General features: G+C 42.5%; 1 protein-coding gene across 3 annotated transcripts in view; it reads right to left on the minus strand.

Moving 5' to 3' along the window:
* Positions 1–9,034: 9,034 nt before the first annotated feature.
* LOC132397336 (coiled-coil domain-containing protein 34-like) overlaps positions 9,035–19,155 on the minus strand; it is a 30,100-nt gene continuing 19,979 nt past the window's right edge. For all 3 annotated transcript variants that reach the window (XM_059975990.1, XM_059975988.1, XM_059975989.1), the window contains 3 exons: positions 17,588–17,746; positions 12,704–12,845; positions 9,035–9,431 (listed from right to left, as the gene is read on the minus strand). In XM_059975990.1, coding sequence (XP_059831973.1) covers positions 9,214–9,431; positions 12,704–12,845; positions 17,588–17,746 — 519 coding nt within the window. In that variant the 3' untranslated portion in view covers positions 9,035–9,213. The remainder of the gene's footprint in view (positions 9,432–12,703; positions 12,846–17,587; positions 17,747–19,155) is intronic.

The following is a 19,155-nucleotide window of genomic DNA, read 5'->3' on the forward strand; positions in this document are numbered from 1 at the left end:
CTGCTCTAAAAAACATCTCATAGACAAATTGCCTCTCTTGGCATCCAACACCAATATGATTTTCCCAATCTACCTGCATGTTGAAATTCCCTCTATCAAAGCATGCTTTTTCCATCCCCCATTGTAATTCATGTCTCACTTTCTGCCTACCGTTCAGTAGTCTGTATTTAACTCTCATCAGGGTCTTTTTGCCCTTCCAATTTCCTACAAGGATTCTACATCTTCCAATCTTATGTCACTTCTTTCTAAGGATTTGTTTTAATTTTATACCAACAGAGCAACCCCATTCCCTCTGCCTAACTGTTTGATACAATGTGTACCTCAAATGTTAAGCTCCTAACATCTTCTTTCAGCCACAACTCAGGGATGCCCACAACATCATATCTACCAATCTCTAACTGCAGTACAAGATTATTTACTTTATTCCATATACTGTTTGCATTCAAATATAACACCTTCAGTCCTGTATTCATCATCATTTTCAATTTTGCCCTATCATCTGCCTGTCCTTCCTCACAGTCTCACTATACAGTACTGTATATCAACTGCCCCACCCTCAGCCCTATCACTCCTGTTCCCATTCCCCTGCCAAACTGGTTTAAATCCTCACCAACAGTTCTAGCAAACCTGCCCACAAGGAAGCTGGTCCTCCTCAGGTTCAGGTGAAACCTGTCCTTTTTGTACAGATCACACCTGAAGCTGAAGTTGGGTGCACTTCCTGAAGATGTAGTCATCAGGAAGACTGTTCAGTACCCTGCAATGTCACAGGAGGCACATTCCACTGTCTGAACTACCATTCTGCCTACACTTGTACCTTTGGCTCTAACCTCTTCAGCTTAAGTTCCACAATCAACTAGATGATTTCAAATGACTCAGCACCCTTAGCCTCCAACTGATCTCACTGAAGCCTGCTGAGCCACAGCCTGACCGCTCTAACAGTGGCCCATTCACACTATGACCATTCCAACAAAGGCCACTCATCGTTTCTTTTTATTGGCCCTTGCTAAGTTACTAATAACCCAAGCAATCTCATGGATAAGTAATGACAGGACTTGGTTACTTGTTAAACCTGATGCATAAAGTCCACAAGGAACTGCTCGAACTCACTCCACAATATTCCACTACACAGACTAATCACTTATTTATATCAAATAAACTCAGTGGCCACCTCCGGTACCTGATAAAGTACGTTCATGGTCTTCTGCTGCTGTAGCCATTTACTTCAAGGTTCAATGTGTTGTGCATTCAGAGATATTCTTCTCTACACCACTGTTGTAACAGCTTGTCAGCTTGAACCATTCTGGCATTTCTCCTCTACCTTTCTCCCACAGAACTGCTGCTCACTGGATGCAATTTGCTTCTCGCACCATTCTCAGTAAACTCTGGACCCTGTTGGATTTGATTAGATATTTGCATTAACGAGGTGTACAGATGTATTTAATAAAGTGGCCACAAAGAGAAAGCGTATGCACAGAGCTAAACAAAAAAAAACTTTATTTGCAAAAATTATTAGGCCAATTAAGTTGAAATGATGATCTATAGAAAGTGCTGTATCCAATTCAAAAACAAAGTTTCTTTTGTAACCATCCCCATAGTCTTATACAAATTGCCTGCTGGAACAATTAGCATTAATACCATAAATTAATTCAGAAAGAAAACTCACTGATATCTGTTCAAGACATACAGGAAGTTTGCCTGCACTCTTTACTTTATGTTATCATGTATTATGACATAGCAAATACTGCACAGGTGTGAGCTGAAGAAACATTTTACTTAGCAACATTCACCTTTAGTATAATTACTGATGCAAATGTGCATATCAACAGTGATATAAACATGCTTTTCTGATTTGCTGTGACAAGTCAAGTCACTTTTATTGTCATTTTGACCATAACTGCTGGTACAGTACATAGTAAAAATGAGATGACGTTTTTCAGGACCATGGTGTTACATGACACAGTACAAAAACTAGACTAAACTACATAAAACAACAACACAGAGAAAGCTACACTAGACTACAGACCTACACAGGACTACATAAAGTATATAATTTACATTATTTTACCTTCAGCATTGTGAATCAGCACTGAAAGATTTCTACCCAGCAATACTGGCTCACTCTAGAAATAAAAATTTTATGTGTAGGAATTCATCTTTCTTTCCTTTGCCGATTACGCAGCTGGCATTTAGGCCAGTAATGAAGGTCCGTCATCTCTGGCAGTCTTCATAGCTTCCTTCATCATGCTAGTATCTTCCTCTTGGATTTCCACTACTGTCAGCCATGCAAGTCCCAGATGGAGACTCAGGAATACCATTACAACAGATGTAGAAAGAATTTTCATTGACGTTTCCGTAACAGTTTTGTTTTACCAGTCAGGATTGTTAGCTCTGAGCTGAACTCCCAAACCTGGAAGATCAATGGACTATTCTTAGTCCACCCTCTACCATCTAGCCTGTTTGGGATGGGTGACCCTGCCAAGAGCCAAAGCATTAAGCCCTGACTCCAGCCAGCCTCGCTCTCTGGGACATTGAGGCATGCAAACCTCCAAACCACAAAATAGTTGTGGTCATCTTGGAGGTAGAAATTCATGGACTTCACATTCAGGAATTCACATTTGGAACACATTGAAGGACCTTAGGTAATTAGGTACAGTTCAGAGGGAATTCCTAACTACATTCATCATGCAAATCCAGAAATGAGATCCAGCATTCCCAAGAGTGTTCTAAGCAGGAACATTGTCAACGCCAGTAATCACTTCACACACAAATTTTCATTCCTGCTCTGAGAAAGTAATGTTCAGAATAGGAAAATTGAGGCAACACACAAGATTTCTTAAGGCCCTTACACCCAATGCTCTTTAATCATTGATATAAATTCTCTCTTTCCAGATGCTACCTGACGAGTATTGCCAACACTTTCAAACTGCAGGATTTTGCTTTCTTACATCAATGTGAAACTGAAATCACATACGTACATGTGCAACTAGCTAGGAATATAGGCTTCCCTGTCTAAAGAATATTGTTTTATTTTCATTGGCAGCTCTTATGGCCATTGCTTTTTTAAAGTATTTTTTTTTTAAGATTGGCTTGTATTAACCAACCCAACTGGCCATCAAACTGAATGGCTTGCTGTTTTAATTCAAGACAGCTGAGAGTCAACCATTCTGTTGTGTAGGAAGTCACAGATAACAGCAAATTTCTTTACCAGAGCAACACACCGTGGAATTCTCTAAATTTGCAGAATCTCTTGTTTTTAAAATTTCCTTGCCTCCCTGATAAATTTTTTATAACTATCTATTTCATGGCTACTATTACCAGTATTAGCTTTCCCTCCCACATGTTTATTTGATTACTGTAAATTAAGTTCCCCAGCTACTTAGGATTTGAACTCTGGTTTCTAGATCACTTATCCAGGTACTCGCCTATTAAACATGATTCTATACTCTCATGTTTAATGAATTTGTGATAAATTTGTTTCAGTGAAGAATAAAAGCACCTCTGTGGAATGTCCCATGAGAAGGAGAGGGTTGGGTGTATCATAGGGTTTATTTTCAATGGAAGTAACAATGGGTGTTATGCTGAATATTGATGGACAAATGTTTTAAATGCACTAATGCCTCATTTAAATTTTCAGCATGTTCTAAAATACTTGTACTTTTTCCAGTGAAGTCAGTGTTAGTCTGAGCAAATATGGCAGCCAAACTGTACAGAAGGTTCCTATAAACACCATGGAAATAAATAATCAGTTAATTTCTATTTGTGACATTAGTTGAGATGTAAATTTTGGCCATCATATTTAATTTTCAAACAAAATTAAAATGTATTTAGATTTAACAACACATCTTAGTCCAACTTTTAGTTCAATTCCAAACTTACTACCTGTGATCTACTTCCCTGTTCAACTAAGTCATTAAAGTAATATAAAATTCTATTGGGAAAAAAATGAATTACTGCCAAAAATTTGCAGTTATCTTCAGTGAACTATTTTCCTGCAATCTAATCAGTTGACTTTAAAATTCCAATTTTGGTTCAGAAGTTGATGTAGAATGAGTCTCCACAAAAGCTGTTTATAAGATATAAATGTAGCTTTTTGTCTGAAAGTAAATTAAATAAGGAAATGGATAATTGCTGCCTGAGGGCACACAGGAGATGATGTGGCAGCACTAGCTAAAACAGAATTGTTTAGAAGCAATTGGGCTCTAGACCCAGTTCCGTATACAGAACAGAGAAATTTTAATTTGTCAGCAGTGCTATTTTAAAAGGAAGTTATAAACCAAGCAAACGTCTCAGTAAATAAACTGAAATAAACTGTGTGGTCCCAGAATGTTCCAGTATCAATCCTCGATGTATGTTAGCCTAGCTGTTTCCAACTTGCAGTCACCATTCACCTTCCCAAAGATCACTTTTCCTTGATAGGCAGGAAGCTTATGACTACCTGAACTGGAAATGTAGGGTTTCAACAAATGTTTAAATCATTAAATTATCATAAATATGAGTACCACAGTAATATTTGAAATAGTCATCAATATTGAAATCTTATTCTTCTAGTTTCCAAATTCTGCTATTAATCTTTTCTTGATCTCTTGAATCCTCAATAAAATCACAGCCAGTTGCTTTCAAGGTTGCTTCATGTTCAGAGCTTCCATTTTGCAGATCACTATTTATTTTTGCTATTGTGTACAAACATATCTTACTCTTACTAATATTTACAAGGTTTTCACTATTTAACACTTGCCATTGTATTCTTCCTATGAAACTAGACCTTTGCAACTAATCATAAAGGCCTATTGTCACCTGTGCAATCAAACAACACTCTCAATAGACTCTTAATCACAAACACAAGAGATTCTGCAGATGCTGGAAATCGCGCGTGTGTGTCTTAATCACATGTCATTTTGTTTATTCCACTTTGAAGGTAAATTATTTAACATCTCTGCCATTTCCTTAACTCCTATGTATAATGATTTGATCTGTATGAACAGTATTCAAGACAAACTTTACATTGTGTCTTGGTACCTGCAACAACAATAAACCAATAACAATACCAATACCAATTCATCCTTAAGGATTAGTTTCACTCTACATCAGGTTTTAGGTCCAAGGATGCCAGCACAAAAATTGGGATTGACACTACTGCAGGACTTTGAGATGAGCCATTAAAACAAGAACCCATGTGCTCCCTCTAAGTGCTTACAAAATCCCATGGCACCATTTGAGGAACAGTTATCCCTGGTGTTGTATTCAGTAGCCTTCAATCAACTTGCCCAAAATCATTTTCAACTTTATTTGTTGGAGACTTTAGGTTAACTTTCACTGATCTCTTAGTTATTTCATCGTTGCAGATGATGATGAGAGGCATTTAACTCTGGATAGTCAAAAGCTTTTTCCCAGGGCTGAAATGGCTAACACGAGGGGGCATAGTTTTAAGGTGCTTGGAAGTAGGTACGAGGGATGTCAGAGGTAAGTTTTTCACAGAGATTGGTGGATGCATGGATTGCACTGCCAGCGAAGGTGGTAGAGGCGGATGCAATTGGGTTTTGAGGCTATACAGTAGGGAAATTCTAGGCAGTTTCTAGAGTAGGTTACATGGTCGGCACAACATTGTGGGCTGAAGGGCTTGCAAAGTGCTGTAGATTTCAATGTTTCTATGTTCCTCTCACATTCTATTTCTATGGCTCTAAAATTTGAGACGTCTAAGTATAGTGGTGGAGGAGCAGTTAAGTTATTGAACTAGTAGAGCTCCAAATTAAGGTGCAACATGATAACTGTAGAATACAAATTTAATTAGCAATCATGTATTTAAAGAAACGCTACATACTAGATGTTGTATAAACCTACCTGTTTCACTGATGTCCTATACGTGACTCTAAGGCCCATAATGTAGTTGAATCTAGAGCACCTTCTAAAATTGCCAAGAAAGCTATTCAGACTCAGGTTAATTAGGAATGGATAATAGATACTAGTTTTGTCATCAAACTCCAGATCTCAAAAACATGAATAAGGAATAAGCATGTGCATACAAGTATGCACATGCACACATAAAATTTGGGGTGGACAAATGGCACAGCCAATAGAGTTGCTTCCTCACGACACTGGTCACCTGGACATCAGCTCCCGTCCGTACAGAATTTGCAAGTTTTCCCTGTGACCGTGTGGGTTTCCCTCAAAAGAACACAAACCAAAGACACTGAGGTTGTTAGATCAATTGGCCACTGGTGTTCAAATGCCTTTAGTGTTGATGTGAATGTCAAATTCTAAGTCTAGTTGAAGAAAATGTGCAAAAAAATAAAAGAGCAGCTGGAATTAGTATAGATGGGTGCTTGATGGTCAGTGTGGATTCAGAAGACTAGAGGGCTTGTTTCGGTAATGTGTGCATGACTCTCTGACAAATACAGAAACCAAAGCATACTCATTGAATCAAGTAGTTCAGTGTGAGGGGCAGCAATTTACCTATAGCAAAAACCTATAATACATCTCTATTCATCTAAGTGAAGAAAAGTGGCTATGCAGTTGACCATAAGATGTAGGAACAGAAGTGTGCCATTCAGCCCATTGAGTCTGCTGCTCCACCAATCACTGGCTGAATCAATTCTTCCAGTCATCCCCACTTCCCTGCCTTCTCCCCATACCCTTTGATGCCCTGGCTAATCAAGAATCTAACTGTCTCTGCCTTAAATGCACCCAATGACTTGGTCTCCACAACCACTCACGGCAACAAATTCCACAGATTTACCACACTCTGACTAAAATAATTTCACCACATCTCTGTTCTAAATGGACGTCCTTCAATCCTGAAGTCATGCCCTCTTGTTCTAGACTCCCCTACCATGGGAAATAACTTTGCCATATCTAATCTGTTCAGGCCGTTTAACATTGGAATGTTTCTATGAGATCCTCCCTCATTCTCCTGAACTCCAGGGAATATAGCCCAAGAGTTTCCAGATGTTCCTCATACGGTAACACTTTCATTCCCGGAATCATTCTCGTGAATCTTCTCTGAACCCTCTCCAATGTCAGTCTATCCTTTCTAAAATAAGGAGCCCAAAACTGCACACAATATTCCAAGCGTGGTCTCACGAGTGCCTTGTAGAGCCTCAGCATCACATCCCTGCTCTTATATTCCATACCTCTAGAAATGAATGCCAACGTTGTATTTCATTTGCCACTTCTTTGCCCATTCCCCTAAACTATCTCAATCTCTCTGAGGGCTCTCTGCTTCCTCATCATTATCTGCTTCTCCACCTATCTTTGTATTATTGGCAAGTTCAGCCACAAATCATTGACAAACATAGTAAAAAGCTGCAGTCCCAACACCAACCCCTGTGGAACTACTGGTAACTGGCAGCCAGCCAGAATAGGATCCCTTTATTCCCACTCTGTTTTCTGCCGACTAGCAATGCTCCACCCATAATAGTAACTAATTCCACAGGCTTTTACCTTGTGGCACCTTATCAAAGGCCTTTTGAAAATTTAAGTACACCACATCTACTGCATCTCCTTTGTTTAACCTGCTGGTAATTTCCTCAAAAAATTGCAGTAGGTTAGACAGGCAGGATTTTCCTTTCAGGAAACCTTGCTGGCTTTGGCTTATCTTGTCATGTGTCTCCTGGTGCACCATAATCTCATCACTAACAATCGATTCCAACAATTTCCCAACCACTGATGTCAGGGTAACGGGTCTACAGTTTCCTTTCTGCTGCCTCCCACCCTTCTTCAATAGCGGAGTACCATTTGCAATTTTCTAGGTATTCGGTACAATGCCAGAATGTATCAATTCTTGAAAGATCATTATAAATACCTTTGTAATCTCTCCAGCTTCTTTCTTCAGAACTTGAGGGTGCATTCCATCAGGTCCAGGAGATTTATCCACCCTCAGACCATTAAGCTTCCTGAGCACCTCAAGGTTCCAAGTCTTACTTAAATTGCACTTTACTTATTTGCTAGTAGTTCAATGCTCTTAATATAAAAACAATACTAAATATTCTTTTTATTTAAAAATTCTTATTACTTTTGAACTATTTAAGAGTCAGATTAGTCAGGGACTGTGGCTCAGCAAACTGTCAACTAAATCTTCTTCAGTTTTGCTCTAACCTCTCATATAACAACATATACACATGCAAGTCCTGTCTTTGTTCTGGGCTTCATGGTTGAGGACCATGTCAATGATTGCAGGAAATTGATTCAACTGATCTGCAAAACCTAAATTCAGACCTACCATCATAAAGCAACTGCAAAGCATGGGCCCTCACTGTTGGCAAGGAATACTGGGCCATTATTTCTTGACAGGAAGTAAACAAAATATGAAAATAAATCACCATTTCCTTGTTCATCTTTTACTTATTTCTAAAGACCTGCCAATTGTTGCACTAATTTGTCTTTTTAGCAAGCCTTTTAACAAACTACTACCCTCAATCCTGCTAATAAGTTACAAATGCACTATTTTTCAAGGAAATTTTTATTTAACATAGGAATATTTACTCAGAGCAAGTTATTTCTTTAAATATTTTCAGTGCTTAACTACCATCATATCTTTCAATCTAATTTCTCAATCTAACTGACCAACTCCTGTTCTAAACAGTTCCACATCATGCAATTAATCCAACTATCATGTTTAAGCAACATTCTGTTTCACTTCACTATCTGCTAAAAGCAAAACAGTAAATGCAAATGATAAGTACATAGAACATGAAAATTATAGAACTAATTTGCAACCATGAATCAATTAATTTCCAATTACATATCCCTCAGGCAATTTCATTTGCTTAAATTTAAAAGTCTATTTTAAACTTCAACTCTTAAATTTAATGAAAAAGTCCAGAAGATTTTTATTATACTTGTTCAATAGTTCTTCACTTTAAGATTACTAATTAGCCATCTCATTACACAATATTGAAGCTAAAATAAACCATTCCTAAGTTGTTGAAACTTTTCCAGTCGGTCTAATGATGATTTATGAATGCATCAAAAGCTAATTACTTTGCAACTTTATATTAGTAAATTAACTAATTAAAAGAGACACAAATAAAACTATATTTCATTCAACATTTATTGGTCATTAGATATTCAGAGAGCATATGCAACTCTGGCAATATCGAACAAGGAATATAAAATAACCTTTTAATTAAAATATAAATACAGAAAAATATGCACCTGGTAATTCCAGAAAAGAGAAAAAAAACAAGAAGTGGAATATACTGACGCTGTCAATGAAAGTCACCTTGCTTTCCTCCAACCATTTCCAACAACAAGATTGTCCTTTGGTCTGAAAGCCACATTTGAATGTGGGATATATAGGGATGTAGATTTTGGTTTCACTTTTTCCTTAGAGGTTATTTTTTTAACGTTATCTTCTGAACATGGCACAGGGATAGGTTTCCATGGAATTGGATTGAAGTAGCTTGGAGCTGGATATGAACTTCCATCATAATATCCTATATTAATTACAAAATCAAAGTAAGGTTTACATTGTTCAAGATACCATCGAAAATAGTTAATACACTAAAGAAATTCTGTCTCTTCAATTTAAACTACATGTGAACCAGTAGGTAATTTAATCTTTCCAACAGCAAAGATGATGAAATGGTCAAATGAAAAGCATTAAAAGATAATAGTGACGGTATTGTGCAGCACAGAAACAAGCCCTCAGACCCATCACATCCATAGCAATAATTTTGTCCATCCATACTAATCCTATTTGCTATGCACTGTTTTGATACCCTTACGTGGGTATACGTTTACGACTATCTACCCTATTAATGCCTTTTGTACCATTATGAGATCACCCTTCTGTCTCCTTCACTCAAAGGAAAACACAACCAGCCAGTCCAATCATTCACCACAACTAAAGCCCTCCAATAAAATAGCAACAGCCTGGTGAATCTACTCTGCATTCTCTCTGATAGAACTACAATTAATCCAGCCCTTGCTTTTATAGAGCAGCTTTACATAGTGGTGACCAGCAGTCTAACCAGTGTTCTGTAAAGGTGCAACAACGTTCCTTCTTTTATATACCATACCTTGACCTCTGAAGACAAGCATGCCATCTACTTTCTTCACTGACCTATCTATGTTACCACTTATAGGGAACTATGAACTTGAAGCCCCAAGTCCTTCTGATCATTAACATTCCTCGGTGCCCTAGCATTTTCTGGAAATGCACTTCCAATTGGATATAACATCAGTTTCTTCAACCCATATATTTTTCAGCAATTTATAGAACATAAAACAGTACAGCACAGGAACAAGCCTTTCAGCCTACAATGTTATGCTGAAGCAATTAAATTAGTAAACAAATGGCCAACTATTTCCTGGAGGCAAACTATTTCAATTCTAATCCCTGTTTTCATTCTGACACGTTGGTCCATGACTTCTTCTACTGCCATGACGTGGCCACTTTCATGTTGGAGGAGCAACACCTCATATTCCATTTGGGTAACCTCTAACCTGATGGCATGGAACATTGACATCTCTAATTTCTGGTTATTTTACCCCTTCCCCAATTCCCCAAATTGGTTCCCCTCTTACCTCTACTATTCTCCTCAACTGCCTATCACCAAATCCCCCCCCCCCACCCCCCGGCACCATCCCTTTTTCCCATGGTCGATTCTCCTCTATCAAATTTCTTCTTCTCCAACCCTGTACCTTTTCTACCTATCGCCTCCAGCTGTTTACTTCATCCCCCTCTCCCACCCTCCTTCTAGCTTGTTCTCCACGCTTGATCTCTCGTGGTCTGTACATACTGGCTGTGTGGTGGAAAAGGCACAACAGCACCTCTTTTACCTCAGACGGTTGAAGAAGTTTGGTGTGGGCCCCCAAATCCTAAGAACTTTCTATGGGGGCACAAATGAGAGCATCCTGACTGGCTGTATCACTGCCTGGTATGGGAACCATGATGCAGTCCCTCAATCGTAGGACTCTGCAGAGCGTGGTATGGACAGCCCAGCGCATCTATAGATGTTAACTTCCCACTATTCAGGACATTTACAAAGACAGGTGTGTAAAAAGATCCTGTAGGATCATTGCGGACCCATCACCCCAACCACAAAGTGTTCCAGCTGCTACCATCCGAGAAATGGTACCACAGCATAAAAGCCAGGACCAAAAGACTATGGGACAGCTTCTTCCACCAGGCCAACAGACTGATTAACTCATACTGACACAATATTATATTGAGTATCCTGCTGTACACACTATTTATTATAAATCAATATAAATTGCACATTTAGACAGAGACATAAAGATTTTTACTCCTCATGTACATGAAGGTTGTAAGTAATAAAGTCAATTCAATTCAATTACCCCCACCTGCTTATTCTGGCTTCTTCCCCTTCCCTTTCCAGTCCTGATGAAGGGTCTTGGCTGGAAATGTCAACTGTTTATTCATTTCCATATATGTGCTTGACCTTTTGAGGTCCTCCAGCATTTTGCTTGTGTTTCTATAGAACCTTACATATTTTTACCAATATTCACGGAAGTTGGAGAATATAAATTAGACAAGTAGGTTAAACAGGAATTTGTCCTAGCTGCCAATCAAACAAGGGATGACAACACCCTATAGCAAAAAAGCACTGCCATGGGGCAGGCTTACCTCTACACAATGCAATAGCAAAACTAACTGCAAACTACTGACTGAAACAAATGCTACTGATAAGTCATCATATGGAGAGAATACCAAAACACAAAAGGAACAAACGCAGGATCCCTGTAATAAATATAATGGTATCTTCTGGGCTGCCCTCTGATATCTGATATGCATGAGAAGCAAAAGCCTACAGAATGCCAAAAGAATTAAAAGAGGGAAACTTCTACTGGGTATTTGTTAAATACTTTCTGAGCCTTTCTGTTATTCTGTTTATACTTGTGCTGTTTACTTGAAAGTAGAATTAACATCTAATGCAACACAGTGAAGATTTTTTTTCCTTTTTTTGACTATTAGTATGCAGATCAGACAAATTTTAATGCCTAACTTACCAAAGTGAAGAAATTTTCCTTTTTCTGACTGTAATTTTTGCTCCTCATATCAGACAAGTTTGGAAATATATTAAGTGTACACCAAAGAAATATCAAGGACCACATTTCCACCCACTCTGCTCCCTGTCCCCAGTAATTCTTTTTCATGCAATTATTCTCCATTCCATTTTCTGCTTTACATCATGGAAAAGCAAAACAATATACATACATAATATACACAACTACTAAAAGTAATGGAATTCACTTCCAGCCACAAATAAAATTACAACTATTTTACTTCTAACCTAATATATACAAACAGAAGCCATTTGACTTTTGTTGCAGCTGACAGGATTCCCATTATGATGACAACACATATAAAAGAAGGCTTGTTTACTTCCATTTATTTTGCAGATTACAGACATGGAAATGTCTTGTAAGTCAGCAAAGTACCTCAAGGTCAACGTGTTCAAGAATTATTAAGTGCTGTGTTTGGTGTGTTATCTCAGACTTTCAACATAATACTTTTAACATACTCCAGACTCCAAATTTAAAATATTTTTTTGAGAATTAAGGCTTTACAGGGTTCATAGGAAAAATTCTAAGAATTTACAAATTTCGGTGTTTTCCCCATCAATAATAAGAGCACTGTATTTTATTTGAATTTAACTGTGCATCATAAACCGCAGCTTCAATAAGAGGAGAATTGTTGCGCTGTTGTTTAATTTTGTATTTTTTTGTAAATGGTACAGACCTGTGAGTTTACCATTAGCATAAGCGAGGCTGCTCGGAACAGTCCGTGGTCTGCTTTTCACTTTTTCTAACCACTCTTGGAAAACTTTGTCTGCTTTTTCTCTCCTTTCCTGCGACTCAGCGATTTTCTTTTCTTCAGCATTCTGAATGTATAAGTAAATGTTATTCATAATATCACAAAATTACTGCTTACTGATCCAAACTTGAATTGGTAAAGCAAGCAAATATTCTCCTCAGTGAAATAATGACTTGATTATACAGGAAGAGTGCTTACTATTTAACTCAAGACAGCAAAAGAACATTTCAACACTGTAATTTAGTAACATACTGCATAATTCAGATTATGGACTTAATGAAGTTAACTTTACCCAAATCAACTCCAATTACTAGCACGGAAAAGTTACAACATTAAATATTCAGTTGTATTATATAAAAATAGGTAATTGCACCATGGGTTATAGCTAGGTGGCTACAGTTTAACCAACTACTTACCAACATTATCAGAACAAATTTTTGAGAAATAACATAGTGTAGCGGTGTGCTACATGCAGCGCTGAAATAACGACACGGAGTTGACGAGCTGCAGTTGTAAAAAGAGATTTCTTCAAATTTTGTGGCCTCGCTTTAAAGCCTTCCTGATCCCGCCCTCCCCGGGCGGGAATGCTGTAGGGGGCACGTATTCACAGTCCCGTCCCGCACGCGGGCTTTTCCCCTTGCTGGTGAAGCAGGCTTGGCGCCCTCTTTGGGACAGGCCTCAATGCTGGCGCGCGCCACTTTGTGAGCTGGTTGAAGTGTGCTGGGAAGTGGGTCGCCACATAACCCCCCCCCAGAACCAGCGATACACCCCCCCCCCCCCCCCCAATGTCCACAGTCTGGGTCGGACTCTGTTTGGGAGGTCCGCCTCTGCGCCGTGGTGCCAGAATCTCGACCGGCTGCACCAAATCCACATGGGCCAGTTTGAGTCAGTCCACTGTGAAAACTTCTTCTTTCCCCCCAATGTCCAGCACGAATGTGGACCCGTTGTTTCTGATCACCGTAAACGGCCCCTCGTAGGGCCGCTGTAGCGGTGCCGATGTCCGCCCCGTCGTACAAAAATGAACTTACAGTTTTGCAGGTCTTTGGGTACGCAGGTCTGGTTCTGCCCATGCTGCGAGGTGGGTATGGGGCCCAGGTTACCGAGCCTCTCGCATAGTCTACCCAGGACTGCTGCGGGTTCTTCCTCTTGCCCCCTTGGGGCTGGTATGAACTCCCCTGGGACGACCAGGGTGCGCCGTACACCAGCTGGGCCGACGAGGCGTGCAGATCTTCTTTGGACGCCGTGCGGACTCTGAGCAGGACCCAGGGAAGCTCGTCTACCCAGTTGGGCCCTTTGAGGCGGGCCATGAGAGCCGACTTCAGGTGATGGTGGAAACGCTCCACCAGTCCGTTCGACTGTGGGTGGTAAGCAGTTGTGTGGTGCAGCTGTGTCCCCAAAAGGCTGGCCATAGCTGACCACAGGCTGGAGGTGAACTGGGCGCCTCTGTCGGAGGTAATGTGAGCCGGTACACCAAAGCGAGATACCCAGGTGGCAATCAGTGCCCGGGCGCAAGATTCGGAGGTGGTGTCGGTGAGCGGGACCGCCTCTGGCCATCTTGTGAACCGGTCCACAATAGTCAGGAGATGCCACGCTCCTCGCGACACTGGCAGGGGGCCCACGATATCCACATGAATGTGGTCGAAACGCTGGTGGGTGGGGTGGAACTGCTGCGGCAGAGCTTTGGTGTGCAACTGCACCTTGGCTGTTTGGCAGTGCATGCACGTTTTGGCCCATTCACTGACCTACTTGCGGAGTCCGTGCCAAATGAACCTGTTGGCCACCATCCAGTCAGTTGCCCTGATAGAGGGGTGGGCTAAGTTGTGAATGGAGTTGAAAACGTGCCGCCGCCAGGCTGTCGGAACGACGGGGTGGGGTTGGCCGGTGGTGACGTCACAGAGTAGGGTCCTCTCACCTGGGCCTACGGGGAGGTCCTGAAGATGCAAACCGGAGACTGCAGTCCTGTAACTAGAGATCTCCTCGTCTGCCTGCTGTGCCTCTGCCAGTGCTTCATAGTCTACCCCCTGGGACAGGGCTGGGTTAGGGGAGAGTGCGTCAGCCACGACATTGTCCTTTCCCGAGACGTGCCGGACATCCGTCGTGTATTTGGAGATGTAGGACAGATGTCGTTGCTGGTGGGACGACCAGGGGTCGGATGCTTTCGTGAACGCAAAGGTAAACAGTTTGTGGTCCGTGAATGCAGTGAAGTGCCTACCTTCTAAGAAGTACCTGAAATGCTGGATTGCCAGGTATAGCGCCAACAGTTCCCGGTCGAAAGCACTGTATTTGAGCTCAGGTTGTCGTAGGTGTTTGCTGAAAACGCCAGGGGTTACCAGCGACCCTCGATGAGTTGTTCCAGCACCCCACCAACTGCCGTGTTAGATGCGTCCACTGTGAGGGCAGTAGGGTCGTCCGTTCTGGGGTGCACTAGCATCGCGGCGTTTGCTAAGGCTTCTTTGGTTTTAATGAAAGCGGCGGCGGACTCCTCGTCCCAGGTAATGTCCTTGCTCTTACCCAACATCAGGGCGAACAGGGGGCGCATGATTCGGGCAGCTGAAGGGAGGAAGCGGTGGTAGAAATTCACCATACCCACGAATTCCTGAAGGCCTTTGATTGTGTTGGGTCGGAGTAAATGGTGGACCGCGTCTACCTTAGCGGGCAGAGGGGTTGCCCCGTCTTTAGTAATCCTATGGCCCAGGAAGTTGATGGCATTTGGCCGGGTTGATTGTCAGGCCATATTCACTCAGTCGGGCGTAGAGCTGACGGAGGTGGGACAGACGCTCCTGACGACTGCTGCTGGCTATGAGGATGTCGTCCAAATAGATGAAAGCGAAGTCCAGGTTGTGTCCCACCTCGTCCATTAACTGCTGAAACATCTGTGCGGCATTCTTTAGGCATGTGGAGGAACTCGAAAAGGCTGAAAGGGGTGATGAGTGCCGTTTTGGGGACGTCGTCCGGATGCATTGGGATTTGATGGTATTCCCGGACGAGGTCTACCTTGGAGAAGATCCATGCACCCTGCAGGTTTGCTGCAAAGTCCTGAATGTGCGGCACAGGGTAGCGGACCGGTGTTGTAGCCTTGTTCAGCCTGCAGTAGTTGCCGCATGGTCTCCAGCCCCCTGTTGCTTTGGGCAGCATGTACAGGGGGGAGGCCCATGGGCTGTCGGACCGCTGTATGATCCTCAATTCCTCCATCCTCTTGAACTCCTCCCTTGCCAGTCAGAGCTTGTCCGGGGGAAGCCTTCGAGCACGGGCGTGGAGGGGTGGTCCCTGGGTCGAGATGTGGTGCTGTACGCCATGTCTGGGCATGGCTGCCGTGAACTGCGGTGCCAGAACCGATGGGAAATCCGCCAGGACTCTGGTGAAGTCGTTGTCACAGCGTGATGGAGTCTAGGTGTGGGGCCGGCAACTGGGCTTCACCCAGGGAGAACATTTGAAAAGTCTCAGCGTGGACCAGTCTCTTCCTTGGCAGGTCCACCAGTAGGCTGTGAGCTCGCAAAAAATCCGCTGCAAGGAGCAGTTGGGCTGCGGCAGCCAGTGTGAAGTCCCACGTGAACTGGCTGGAGCCGAACTGTAGCCGCACCGTACGGATGCCGTAGGTCCTTACTGTGCTGCCATTCGCGGCCCTCAGGGTGGGACCTGGTGCTCTGTTGCGGGTGTCGTAACTCGCCGGAGGTAAGACGCTGATCTCAGCTCCGGTGTCGACCAAAAAGCGGCATCCCGACCGCTTGTCCCAGACATACAGGAGGCTATCCCGATGACCAGCCGCCATAGCCATCAGCAGCGGCTGGCCCTGGCGTTTCCCGGGAACTTGCAGGGCGGGCTACAGCGGTAGGCTTCTGTGCCCCACCGCTGGTGGTAGAAGCACCATTGTTCGTTGGCCTCCTCACCCCTGCCTCTGGGGTTAGTGGGCTTGGTCTGGTTTGCTGCTGGGAGCATAGCCTGGTGATCTGTGCGATGGATGCCCCACTTTCCTTCTTGGCCTTCCACAGCACGTCTGCACGGGCCGCCACCTTCCGGGGGTCGCTGAAATCCGCATCAGACAGCAGCAGGCATATATCCTCGGGCAACTGGTCAGGAATGCCTGCTCAAACATGAGGCAGGGCTTGTGACCTCCGGCCAGGGACAGCATCTCGTTCTTCAAAGCCGACGGTGGCTTGTCCCCCAAACCATCCAGGTGCAGTAAGCGGGCAGCTCACTCGCGCTGCGAGAGTCCGAAAGTCCTTATGAGCAAGGCTTTGAATTCTGTGTATTTGCCGTCCTCCGGGGGCGACTGTATGAACTCCTCAACCTGGGCGGCTGTTTCCTGGTTGAGGGAGCTCACCACGTAGTAGTAACGTGTGGCATTCGAGGTTATCTGCCGAATGTGGAATTGGGCTTCTGCTTGCTGGAACCATAGGTGAGGTCGCAGCGTCCAGAAGCTTGGCAGTTTTAACGAAACTGCATGAACAGATGCGGCGTCGTTCATCTTCGGCCCAAATATCGTTTGGGCCATTGGGGTCACCAATTGTAGCGGTGTGCTACACGCAGCACTGAAGTAACGACACGGAGTCGGCGAGCTGCAGTTGCAAAAAGAAATTTATTCAAATTTTGCGGCCTCACTTTAAAGCCTTCCTGATCCCGCCCTCCCTGGGCGGGAATGCTGTAGGGGGCGCGTATTCACAGTCCCGTCCCGCACACGGGCTTTTCCCCTTGCTGGTGAAGCAGGCTTGGCGCCCTCTTTGGGACCGGCCTCAATGCCGGCGCGCGCCGCTTTGTGAGCCGGTTCGAGTGCGCTGGGAAGTGGGTCGCCACAATAGTTCATTATCCTACCTTTTCCTGTTTCTTTATCTCCATTTCCTGAAGCTTCTTTTTCTTAAGCCATTCTTGAAACGTTTTACTTGCTCTTTCCACAGCACGCTCTCTTTCTTGTTCTTTGACATTCTTTTCCTCCTGCTCTTTCTGAAGCTTCTTTTCCTTTTCCAGTTTTTCCTAGTCAATAAATTGCCCACAATAAACTTATGTACAGATTCATATAAATCTTTACCTTGCTCAAGCAGGTTAGAACAAAAAACAGATGGATAATGATCTTACATTCAAAGGTAATATTTACCAATTTACATCAATAATGCCAAACTGCTTATCTGCAAGAATTAATCAACAATGGACAACGTTTATCCATTATGTGCTAATACTATCTCCCCACACCACCACAAAGTCATCCATTTTTTCAATTCACTGATTAAAATCAAGATTATGGGGACTATTTATATTTCATTTATAGCAGAAAACAATTTTCTTATCGCAGTCACAGCCCTGTGGTAAGATATGATTGCAGTAGATTCAAATTCTTCACTATTATGTTAGATTTTTGCAGGACTTTCACAATTAAAAAGACATTATTCATAACTACATATGTACTTAATGGATGGTACAACAACTAGCTTGCAAATATCTCCAGAAAACCAGGCTGAAGTTCAACATAACATCCCATCTTCTGTACTCAATTTTTGATTTATGAAGGCCAATGTACCAAAAGCTTTCGTTATGACCCTTATCCACCTGTGACATTGACTTTCAAAGAATTATGTACAGTATGCCTTCCTCATCTGCGGGGGATTGGTTCCGAGACCCCCCCCCCCCACCTCCCCGCGGATATGGTCTTGGGACTCAGCAGAACCCCGGACTTTATTTAATGTGTCTCAATGCGGTGGACATTAGGACCTGGTGGTGAAGCTCTGAATCCGCAGTGTTTCTGTTCACGAAAATAATTGTGATCACGATTGAAAATAAGGTGGAAGTATTAAAGCGATCGGAAAGAGGTAAAACGCTATTGGTCATTGGAAAAGCGTTAGGCTACAGTCGGTCAACGATCGGAACAATTTTAATGGAGCATATGAAAGGCCCTGCCCCGATGAAAGCTACAATTATTACTAAGCAACGCAGTGGTTTAATTATTGAAATACGTATGTTTCTTAAGTGTTTTATATGCGTAGGAAGGTAAAATATGTACTATATACTAAGAAAAACGTTTGACTAACTGACCCTAAATAATACTGGATGTACCTGTTCCAACTTCAAATCTGACTTAAAGACGGACTCAAGAATGGAACTCATTCATAACCCGGGGACTGCCTGTACTTTCAAGTCATTTCTAGATTACTTATAATAATTAATACAATGTAAATGCTATGTAAATAGTTGTTATACTGTTTTGTTTAGGGAATAATGAGAAGAAAAAATAGTCCGTACATGCTCAAACAACGAGTGCTGGAGAGAGAACTTCCGAGTTTTCCCGATCTGCGGTTGGTTGAATCCGCGCATGCAGAATCCACGGATAAGGAGGGCCGACTGTATCTGTACTCCCAGATCCTTTTGTTCTACCATGCTCTTCAGTGCCT

The sequence above is a fragment of the Hypanus sabinus genome, chromosome 7, assembly GCF_030144855.1.
Source record: "Hypanus sabinus isolate sHypSab1 chromosome 7, sHypSab1.hap1, whole genome shotgun sequence".
In the NCBI taxonomy this organism is placed as follows: Eukaryota; Metazoa; Chordata; class Chondrichthyes; order Myliobatiformes; family Dasyatidae; genus Hypanus; species Hypanus sabinus.